Raw genomic sequence first — 11,770 nt, 5'->3', positions numbered from 1 at the left:
ACCTTTGGAAGAGCAGACAGTGCTCTTAACCTCTGAGCCATCTCTCCAGCCCAGATGTTTGTTTTTTTAAGACAAGATTTTTCTGTGTAGCCTTGTCTGTGCTGGAACTCACTCTGTAGATAAGGCTGGCCTCAAACTCAGAGATCTGCCTGCCTCTGCCTTCTGAGTGCTAGGATTGATTAAAGGTGTGTACCACCTCGGAGAGATGCCCTCCATCTCCACCCCAACCCCTACTCCCAACGCGGTAGACGCGGTGGCATCGGGTGAACTAGCAAGGGCAGTGATGGAGAGCTCTCCCTGGTGGTGTGGCGCAGCAGAGCTGGCATGCTGACCAACTCAGTCACCACCCAGGTCCGGATCCAGGGCTTTGAGTTGGCCCACGCCAGCATCTACTCCATCTGTGAACCGCTGGAGTACATAAAAGGGCGGGTCCTGCAAAACCAAAGCGGCAGGATCTCCATGACACAGCCACAACAGGATATCTGAGAGGAGACTCAGAGAGAATCCAGTGTTGATAGTGTAGCAGAAGCTAGAGGCCTCACACCAGACCAGCAAGTCCCTGCAATGACCATTGGCAAGTAAAGATGTGTGGACAAAAGATACTGTGTGACACACTGTAGCTTTGTCGATGAGATATTTGTTGTTGTTTATTTTATTTTATCTTTAATTAATTAATTAATTTATATTTTTGTTTTAAATTTATTTTTATTTTATTTTTAAAGGTTATTTTAAATTTAGTTTTACATGTTATTTTAAAATATGACACCCAACTCACGGAGGGTGTCATATTTTATTTGCAAGGGCGGAGAGTGAGTATGAAGGGAGGTCAGTGGGATTGGGGTGTATAATACGAAATTCACAAAGAATCAATAAAAAGTTTTTTTTAAGGTGTGTGCAACCACTATCCGGTTCGGTTCCTTTTTAGCAGTTTTTAAAATATGTGTATGGCACATGTGCCTCATGGAAGCCAGCCAGAAGAGAGTACCAGGTACATCCCCTGTAGGTAGAGTGTGCACCACTTAACATAAATGCTGGGAACCAAACCAAAGTACTCTTAATGGTTAAGCCATCAGCCAGGCATGGTGGCACACACCTTATAATCCCAACACTCAGGAGGCAGAGGCAGGTGGATCTCTGTGAGTTTGAGGCCAGCCTGGTCTACAAAATGAGTCCAGGACAGCCAAGGCTACACAGAGAAACCCCATCTCGGAAAAACAAGACAAAACCAAAAAACGGTTAAGCCATCTCTCTAGCCCTTTCATTTACTTTCCTAATCTACCTGTGGGAAAATTACATATTTGATTCACTCCATATTTCTGTTGGGTAGTACCAATCCAGGCCTGTATTTTACTAAATATCTCTCCATTTTGTTCAGCTATTGGTTGCTTATTGAGAGCTGCTAATGAGACAGATACAAAGATGAAGAAGACAGATGAGAGACTCACCAGCCTGGCCGCTAACCTTACCAGGTGCTTCTGAGCACCAGATGAATTGATTTCATGTAAATGCAAAGAAGCCACTAAACAATTTCCAGCTGGGAAGTCACAGAATCCCTCCGCCTGGGCATCTCCATGGACACCTCTGCGTCAGTCAGTTCCAGGTTGTCATTGTGACAACCCACTATAAAGCAGGTCCCTTGTGCCTTCATAGAGCCATGCCCCTGACATTTTTCTCTCTTGTTTCTATGTTTGTTTGTAGAGTTCAAGTTCATGAAAGCAGGAATCTTCTCTGTACTGTTGGTCTCTGTCCTCAGCTCCTAAAAGTGTCTAGTGAGAGAAGCATGCCTCTCTGGGGTGGTCAGTATTAAAGAAATGGGTGGAGGCAGAGAAAAACTGGGCAGTGGCAGCAGCCCCTATGTCTCTTTGGCACTAGAATCTGCACTTGGACTCTATCTGAGGTCTTCAGCAGAGGGCTGAGCTTGCCAGTGGTAGAGAAAACAAGGAGCCCATGCCCCCAGAGGGAAACAAAACTCTCACCCAGAGAATTGATCTGAGGGATTATTGTAAAGACATGCAAAATTAACAGATGCAGATGCTTCTCTAAAAACAAGCTTCTAAAAGAAGCTACTTTAAGCTGGGCAGTGGCGCACTTCTCAAATCCCTGCACGTGGGAGGCAGAGGCAGGCGGATCTCCGTGAGTTCGAGGCCAGCCAAGGACAGTTTCCAGGACAGCCAAGGCTACACAGAGAAGCTGTGTCTCGAAAAACAAAAACAACAACGAAGAAGAAGAAGAAGAAGAAAAAGAAGAAGAAGAAGAAGAAGAAGAAGAAGAAGAAGAAGAAGAAGAAGAAGAAGAAGAAGAAGAAGAAAACTTTTTGGGGCATCTTCAATGCTTATCCCCCCTTTCCAACCCACCTATCCTAGATAGGAGAGAAAAGAGGTTAATCTTGACTCAGGATTTCAGCAGACCTGTTAAACAGCAAACCAACAATTCAGCAAAGGTGACTGCAACCACAGCAGCCGGAACCCGGGCAGCAGCTGGAACCAGGAACTTGGAAGCATACTCTGGAGTGATTCTTTCAAGGAGTGTCTCCAAGTGGAGCAAGGAATAGCCAAACAATAAGAAGCACTGCCAAAACCAAAAAGCCAAGCATATTGTTTTGGGGCATATATATATCCTCCCAGAGTCCTTAGTAGGATGTTTATCAGTCGGCAAAGACCACGCCCCCACAAAAGGTGGTTCCTCTCCTAGTGCACAAACATCACCTGTTCTCTCGCAAGTGTGTTTCCAGCAGGAAAACGCCACACATCCTCATACAAGTCTGTTTCACATCCCACACTTGGGATCAAAACTAAATCATATATACATCCACTACACTGCATGACCCCCTCTCTGAGGTTGTTTATGGGGAAAAAAAAGAAAAAAGAGACTTCCTGGTGTGGTGACTCACATCTGTAATCCCAACACTTGGGAGGCAGAGGCAAGAGGAATGCTTGGTTCAAGGTTATTCTGGGCTATAATGTGAGACTGTCTTTAAAAATTAAAATAGGCACTTGGGAGGCAGAGGTAGGTGGATCGCTGTGAGTTCGAGGCCAGCCTGGTCTACAAAGCAAGTGCAGGACAGCCAAGGCCACACAGAGAAACCCTGTCTTGAAAAACCAACCAACTAAACAAACAAACAAACAGACAAAAAATTAAAACAGAAGGGCTGGAAAGATGGCTTAATAAGTTAAGAGCACAGGGGACCCTAGTTTGATTTCTAGCACCAAGGCCTCTTCCGGCCTCTGAGGACAGTGGGCATGCATATGCTGCACAGAACTACATGCAGGCAAACCGCCAATGCACATGAAATAGAAATGAAATTAAAAAAAAAATGAAGTAGCGTGCAGTGGCTCATGCCTATAATCCAGGACTCTGAGAGGCAGTGGCAGGTGGATCGCTGTGAGTTTGAGGCCAGCCTGGTCTACAAAGTGAGTCAAGGGCAGTCAAGACTACACAGAGAAAACCCTGTCTCAAATCCATCACCACCACCAAGAGAAAAAAGAAAAAAAATGAGAGATGACACACAAACCTGCACAAACAAGCATTAACTCAAACTAATCTCCTCACTGTTCCCCCTGAAAATCACTTGTTCTCACAGAAGCCGTTTTAGTCCTTGCGTCTTATTTGTCTCAGGTAGCCCCTCTACCTCCCAAGTGCTAGAATAACAAGCATGTGTTACTGTGCCCAGGTATCTCCTCTGTTAAACTACTGTTAAGACCAAAAGTCAGCCTGTCAGCCCTACCTGCCCAAGGACCGGGTAACTTCCTGGAAAGCTAGGAGTTAAAAGAAATTTGAAAACAGCAAAGCCACATGGGAAAATATGGTAGCCTATGGTTTTGTCCTTAAAGACTCCTACAACACTTGTCTCCTCGCCATTTGCTGGGGATTCTAGAGTGGTCTTGAGTACAGTCCATCCTGGTCGAGAATAATTAAAGCTTGCTTCTGATTTGGCTCAAAATTGTGGAACTGGTTTTTCTCTTGCAAATCTCAGGAGTAACACTATATGTCACACACACACACACACACACACACACACACACACACATCCCCTTCCCCCTACTCCCCCCTCCCCCCACCCCTGACAGTTATTTCTCTGTGTAGCCTTGGCTGTCCTGAAATTCACTATGTAGACCAGGCTGGCTTTGAACTCAGCAATCTGCCTGCCTCTGCCTCCCCGGGTGCTGGGATTAAAGGCGTGCGCCACCACCGCCTGGGGTACCTAAGTCTCTACCTTCAGCTGTTTAAGGAGTTACTTCTTTTGTGCACTCACATACACATAAATAAACATTTTTCCTATTGTCAAATTGGTGGTGGTACACATACACACTCACTGACCCTAAGAGGGCGTTCTCTCCTAACAGTAGACAAATGGCCTCCTATCTTATTCCTCTAAGGAGTGACTTGGAATTAGACACTCAACCGAACGGTCTCCCTAAGGGTTCCTTATGGATATGAACCCCTTTGCCAAGACTATAGCCCCGTAGTGCCTTCCTTTCCCTGTGTCCCCTCCCTGCTTACCTCTGGAAGACACTGCTTGCGTGTAATCCACATCTGCTGGCCAGGGAGGCCAGCCTAAAGTGTAAACCGAGAGACAGTTACCTTCTAAAGGAACTGCTCTCGATCAGTCCCTGTGTGTCGGCCTCTGAGAGAAGCCAACCTGAGGTACAACTGAAAGAGAAAGAGATGAGACACAAGTTGAGAAAGAGGTTAGGGAAGAACGAGGGTCACATGCACACACAGAGAAGAGGGGTTCAAGCACCACAAAGGTGGGGAGGAGTTTTCCTTCAAGGGCGCTGATGATGCAAGCAAGCGCATTCAGAAGCTTAACGAGGCCGGTTCTGAATGTTAGAGCACAGATGGGCTGGGGAGACGGCCTAGTGGATACAGCCCAAGTGGAAGGCTGGAGTTTGAATGCCCAGATCTGAAAGGAGATGCAGGAAGGCGTGGGGCCGCCTCTAACTCAGGCATTTGGTAAGCAGAGGCAGGAGTCACAGGAAAGCTGGCTAGCTAGACTAACCAAATTGGTGAGTTCTGGATTCAGCCAAAGACCCTGTCTCCAGAAATAGAGTAAGGAGCAATTCAGCAGGTCATCCAATGCCAAATTAGGGCATGCACATGAAAACACACACATGTGCACTCACATATATGTGTGTGAACATGTATACATTCATGCATTTTCTCTCTCTCTCTCTCTCTCTCTCTCTCTCTCTCTCTCTCTCTCTCTCTCTCTCTCTCACACACACACACACACACACACACACAAGCATGCTGTATCATATCAGTCTGGTTCCTGTAACAACTGTCTAAAATAACTATAAAAGGAAAATTTTAGGGGCTGGAGAGATGGCTCAGTAGTTAAGACTGCCTACTGCTTATGTAGTGGACATGGGTTCCAGTGTGAGTACCCACACAGCAGCTCACAGCTGCCTAACTCCAGTTCCAGGAGATTGGATGCCCTCCTCTGGCCTCTATGGGTTCCTACATGTGTGTGTGTGCACCTATAGACTCACACAAGTATATACAAACATAATAAATGCCTTTTTTATTTAAAGGAAAGATAAATTTATTTTTTATTTTTAAAAAGATTTTTATCTATTATGTATACAGCATGATCAGATCACATTATAGATGGTTGTGAGCCACCATATGGTGGCTGGGAATTAAACTCAGGACCTCTGGAAGAGCAGTCAGTGCTCTTAACCACTCAGCCATCTCTCCAGCCCTGGAAAGATAAATTTATTGACCTTTTATTTTTATTTTTATTTTATGGGAATGGATGCTCTGCCAACACTTGTACACCATGTGTCTGTTGGATGCCCTGGGACTGGAGTTCTAGACAGTTCTGAATTGCCATGTAGGCACTGGGAATTAAACCCAGGTCCTCTGAAGCAACCAGTGCTCTTAACCTCCAAGCCATCTCTCCAGTCCTGAAAGACAAGTGTACAGTGGCTCAGTTGGGGTGTTTTGTCCACGATCAATGGGCATGTTTGTTTGGGAGCTGTGGCAGCCCAGTGCTGGTTTCCACCACTCCCTACCAGTCTTAAGTCTTTGGAGTACATTGATGATCCAAAAACAGCATCTGTGATGCGAAGGCAGAGAATGAAGAGCGTTCACAAGAACTGTGTCGTGGAGAGAAAAAGATTCTAAGCCAGGCGTGGTGGCGCATGCTGTAATCCCAGCACTCAGGGAGCCAGAGGCAGGCAGATAAAGTCTCCGTGAGTTCGAGGTCAGCCTAGTCTACAAAGTGAGTCCACGACAGCCAAGGCTACACAGAGAAAACCTGTCCCAAAAAGGTGGGGGGAGAAACAAAAGACCCCCCCCAAAGATCCTAGAGCAGACTATTGGGAGTGTAGGAACGGGTAAGATACATTAGACGCCAGGCAGGTTTACAAGAGAAATGTTGAGGCTGGGGAAATATTTCAGCTCTATTGTTTTAGGACTTATGTACTTTCTTAGTTTTTCCTGTGTCCTAATGCTCCATTCTGAAGCTCATGAGGCCATGGCACCCTTTTGAAGCCATCCCCAGAACATAGCCGCAGTGGCCTTAAGGGGTACTTGTCACTTGGCATTCACTAGCCTTTCAGGGTACTCCACAGAGGCTAGGGATGACCAGGAAGTGGCTGTTCCTTAGTTCGGCTTGCACTGAATTCTGGACTGAGAAATACACCTGAAGACCAGCAAATGTGTTCTTTTCTAACTTTACCAGGAGCCTGCAGTAACCGGCAAACACAATGAAAAGGAAATCAAGGTCTGGCTGAGAGGGGTCGGGGTTGAAGATGCTCGCTGACAGTACTTAAGATCTGCGTGGTAGGAGAGATCCAACTTCCACAGAATGTCCTGATGTCTATGCACACGCTAGGACATACAATATCATTTTTATAATCAAATCCCTCAAATATCTGTTCATGTTTGGTTTGATGGCTTTTTTGTGTTTGGATGTGAACACTTTGACAATGGGTGTATGATGCCTTATTGGCATTGAAGCCATGGAAATTCTGCCCCCATTTTGCCAAATGTGCGCTGCCGCACACTGCTCTCTCATTTTCCTCTCTGTGGCCCACAACTTTGTGGTGAAAAAGGAACGAGTAGTAATGAACTATAGAAATAATCCCTGAAAGTGTATCACTTGATTAAAAAAAAAAACCAAAAAACCAGTCATTTATTCAACTGGCCTTGAACTTAATGACCCTCCACCTCCCAAGGGCTGTGATCACACGATCTGCTACCCCTGATCTTCCGTAGTGCTGGTGAGCTGAAGCCAAGGCTTCGTGTGACCTAGACAGGCACTCTTTGAGACTGAGCTACATCCCCAGACAACAGACAGTGACTCTTTGTTTTGGAGATGGGGAACTCTCTATGATGCAGACCAACCAGGCTGGCCTAGAACTCACCTGTCTCTGCGTAAAGGCACTCGCCACCACACCAGCTTTAGAGAAGGGTTTGTGGTGGTTGGCCAACAGGATAATTCTGCTTATAAATGTATGTGCCTTACGCCATAGTCTGACACTGTTAACACCCTTGGGATCAGAGGGGGGGGGGGGGAGTATGTTTGTAGCTTCCAGCACTTTCCTCCTTGAGTTTGTAGTACAAAGCTATGCCAATGAACTATCATATAACTATCACCATGCATGACTTGCCTTGGGCAGGTGTTTGTAGTGGATTGTGTGTGTGTGTGCGTGTGTGTGTACGCGTGTGTGTGTGTGTGTCTGTGGGTAATAGCCATAAACAGAGCAAAATGAAGGCAAATGAACCAAATTGATTTTTTTCTTTTTATTGAGCAAACGAGAAGGATGATAAAGATGGACAAAACCAAAGCACAAAGAATTTTTAAAACTGGGGGCAAGGATCTGGCGTATTCTATAGTAGAACAGAGAGGAAATAACAATTGCTCCAAGAGTGCAATTAGTTGACTAGGTCAGTGGTTTTCACGTAGGATATCGGAGAGTGACGGTCACTGGTTTTGTAGCTGAAGGTTCTGAACGCCACTGAGTAGACGCAGCCTGAGGCAGAACAAGTGTCCTGCTGTGTGTGGATGGGTCAGTCCCCCCGCACACACTGCTCTGCACCTTTACGACTGTCTAATGTCCTGTTGGGACATGTATGCAGGACCTACAGCTCGTCTGAGAGAGAACACTTGGTTTTCTCTGAGACAAACTGTAATTTGTCCTATCTTATTATCATTTCAACTAAAGTGACTTCGCCCTTTCCCTTTACCATAGACAGACAAGGCGCGTGGTCCGCTATGGAGTACCCAAATGCTGTCTGCACTCTGTCACACAGCCCTCAAAGCTTTCACTTTCCTGTCCTTCACTCAGTTCAGGAAGTTGCCTCTGTTGGACTCTTAAGCTAAACCTATTCATAATAAGAGTTAACATGTTTGTTTCATAGCTTATAGCAGAATCATTCCTGAGCACCCGGCTAAATTAGGTTCTAATAAGCTCCTGTGTATAGATCATATTACATATATAAATCATCTCAAGATGGCAAAGGATGTTATAAAAGATCTACCTTTAAAAGGATGAACAGGTCTACAAGGACATGTGGCTGTCATGACGGTGGGCAGGGGAGGGCGCTACTGGCATTTAGCATGTAAGAGCCAACTACGCATCTTTCAGTACATTGGGCAGTTCCTCACAGTAAGAAATTACTCTGCGCCCTATTCGAGTTTAGAATGTCTCACAGACATTCGTGTATGACCTACAGCTCGTCTGCACGAGTGTGTCTCTCCGTCCTCTCCGTTTCGACAATCTGTAAGTTATTCTGTGCAGTATCTTTATGTCAGTGACGGTATTTCGTTCTTACGGATAGTCCTGACACTTGCAGAGAACTTGTATCATTAGCTTTTTACTCTAATGTCTACACATGTTCCTGCTTTTTCATGGTCCTCCGGTTCCTTTCTTATAAATTCGTACCGGTTCATGATAAATATAGGTGTCTGACGGCTCCATCATGTCTGTAAAGTTATGCTGAAGTTATGATCTTTAATTTCCCCCCTTTTATTACACTTAATTTGGTTTTTTTTTTAAATTAATGGAATTGTGTGGAGAATATATACCTGAATCGTACTTTAGAGATTAAAACAAAACAGATATTTTTGCCTAGTAGGGGGTTAAAACTGACAGAACAGTTCATTGAGAACCACTGATTTGGGAGCAAGAGGCACCAAGAGGCTTATCCAGGGGAGGTAAGATGGATGTATAATGGGCTCGGGGAAGCGAGGAGCCTGGGATAAAGTCTAGCTTTCTGCTTGCATAGCAGGGAGCAAGTGATGCTGTTTATGGGGTTGGGAGGGGTGTGCGGGGGTGTGGTGTGCACAAACACATCGGCTGAATCAGCAATGACTGGCAAATATCCAGCTAGAAGTTAGCTTAGTGGGTGGTTGAATGCGTTGCATATCTACAGTATGAAGGTCTAGGTCAGAGAATGAGTATTCCAAAATTAAAAACTACCATATGAAAAGGAAAAAAGAAATCAATGAATTACAAAAAACAAAAACAAAAAAACAAAAACCAGTAACAAAACATTATGGCAAGCACCCCAGAAAAGAATCCCACTCTAAAAAAATTCTCTGTAGAGTGTTATTGGCAGGAGCCTTCAAAGTAAAGCAACTGGGAAGCCTTTTACACTGACTTAAAATCTGACCAAATGCCAAATAATGATAAACATGTTTGCCTGAAGGAATCCACCAGGAAACTATGGCAACTGGTATAGGATGTTGAGAAAGGGCAACTGGAAAGAAAGACCTGGAAGGAAGAAAATATTGGTCCAGGCATCCTAAATGCTCTAAAAACACATCCACTGTGTTTTCAATAAGATGCGCCTCGCAGGTACAAGGACTATTGGGACTCGGCTTTTGTGTTCACCAGCAAACCAGTCTTGCATCCTTACGAAGCTGAGCCTGCACACAGAGATGGCTTCCCTGGTTTCTAGTGAGCCTTTTCTAGCATTTCTGTCACTGTGAGCAAACCAAGCACTGCTCAGGGTTACCAGGCTTGCTTGTTTGACTCTGGGTACTAAATCTTACTAACAGCCAGATGATTCCACGAAAGCCTGATCTGCAAAGTTTCCTCTGCGATCACATTAGTTAGAACACAAATGCCGGGGGTCTAGATGGATATTTAACTCCAGCTAGCTGGTTCTGAACTATACATGGGGGCTCTTACCATTGTATTTAAGAGAGTCAACCCCACGCACTCTGTCTTCTAAGTAAATGGCAGCAAGAAAGAGAAATGTTTTCCTTAGCTCGGTTTCGATAATATGTGATACTGCGTACTGTGTTTGTGTTTTCGATCGTGTTTAAATTTAACTTTTAAACTTCTTCCTCCTTAGCAAGTTTTCTGCCCAAAGCTAGAAAGTCTTATGTCACTATTTCATTATGCATAATGCATTAGGCTTATGCGTTATTACATTTGTCTCAAATTTACCAAAGTAATATCCATTCAATTTAAGCAAAAACCAGAACAACACTACAGTAAAACAAAGAGTAAATGAGAGAGATGGAAGCCAACTGCAGACGATTTGGAAATCTGCCTGACTGGTAATGTCTAACTACGACGAGGCAAACATTTCAAAACACTGGAGTTGGGGGGAGTGCGGGGGTTGGCACTACCTGGCTTGTGTCGGGGTGCAACCTGGGACTGTGACTCTGTGGACAGAAACATTTGGGAATTGCTAGTTTAAGACTTTGAGCAATGCAGCCAGGAAACTGAAAGGCTTGTCTAACTGTTTGGGGATGAGTCGGTCCTAGACATCAACAGAATTGTTTGGGCACAGTATACATGTCATTTCTAACTAATTATGCAGGCTTTTTCTTTCTCTGACTCGGAGTACTCAATCACATACGCTGGGTAAATCTGCTCTTTCTGGAAGATGACAAAGACGGAGGGGTTCAACCTGGTGTCCACACAGCTGTCATAGGGCACAGGTGGGCTCCTGTATGTCATATTCCCTTCGATGACATCTCCAACCAGGACGCGGGCTACGAACATAACAATGTTCCTGGTCTCATATAAACAGTTTTTGTGGGAGTAGATGGCTTCTTTTGCAAAGTAATTTCCTAGAAACAACCAGAAAGAGGGGGAGAGTTACCATCGGTCAGCGTAGATTACAACAGGATACAAAGAGTCAGACACTGGTATGAATTAAACATCTGCCAATGAACAGAGCCTTCCTGATGCTTGTAAGCCCTCCGGGACCAGAACCCTCGGTCCTCACCATCACTGTCACTGCAATTCCAACTTAGTGGGAGGCACATACACAAGAGGCTGAACTGGAGGACCCGCCTGAATGTAGGTAACATCATTCTAAGGGCTGGAAACCCAGAGTGGGTGAAAAACGAACATAAAGAAGAACAGATAGGGCTGGAGAGATGGCTCAGAAGTTAAGAGCACTGACTGCTTGCTCTTCCAAAGGTCATGAGTTCAACTCCCAGCAACCACATGGCGGCTCACAACCATCTATAACGAAATCTGTATATATAATAAATAAATAAATCTTAAAAAAAAAAAAAAAAGAACAGATACGCATCAGCACCCCTGGCTCCCCCGCTGTGCACCCACACACACATCTGCTTCCTGACAAGCTGCTTAGAATTAGTGCTGCTATGCCTTTCCCGCCAAAATGAACCCATTGCCCCTCAAGCTGTTTCTTGTTGTCATGGTAACAACATGACATGATGTCAACAAATGGGGTCATTGACAAGAGGTTCACCTTTGGAGCTGGTCCTGGAAGGAACGTGGAAGAGTTGGATCCCAGGGCTAGAGCAGCAGGCAGGGCCTAATGGGAAAAA

The 11,770-nt window shown here is 45.0% G+C and overlaps 1 protein-coding gene across 2 annotated transcripts in view; it reads right to left on the bottom strand.

Moving 5' to 3' along the window:
* Nucleotides 1-10,642: 10,642 nt before the first annotated feature.
* ZC3HAV1 (zinc finger CCCH-type containing, antiviral 1) overlaps nucleotides 10,643-11,770 on the bottom strand; it is a 53,025-nt gene continuing 51,897 nt past the window's right edge. For both annotated transcript variants that reach the window (XM_084785525.1, XM_084785526.1), the window contains exon 13: nucleotides 10,643-11,038. In XM_084785525.1, coding sequence (XP_084641651.1) covers nucleotides 10,770-11,038 — 269 coding nt within the window. In that variant the 3' untranslated portion in view covers nucleotides 10,643-10,769. The remainder of the gene's footprint in view (nucleotides 11,039-11,770) is intronic.

Source organism: Acomys minous (assembly GCF_964271855.1).
Source record: "Acomys minous genome assembly, chromosome: 6".
In the NCBI taxonomy this organism is placed as follows: domain Eukaryota; kingdom Metazoa; phylum Chordata; class Mammalia; order Rodentia; family Muridae; genus Acomys; species Acomys minous.
This window is presented reverse-complemented; position numbering and strand designations above follow the sequence as displayed.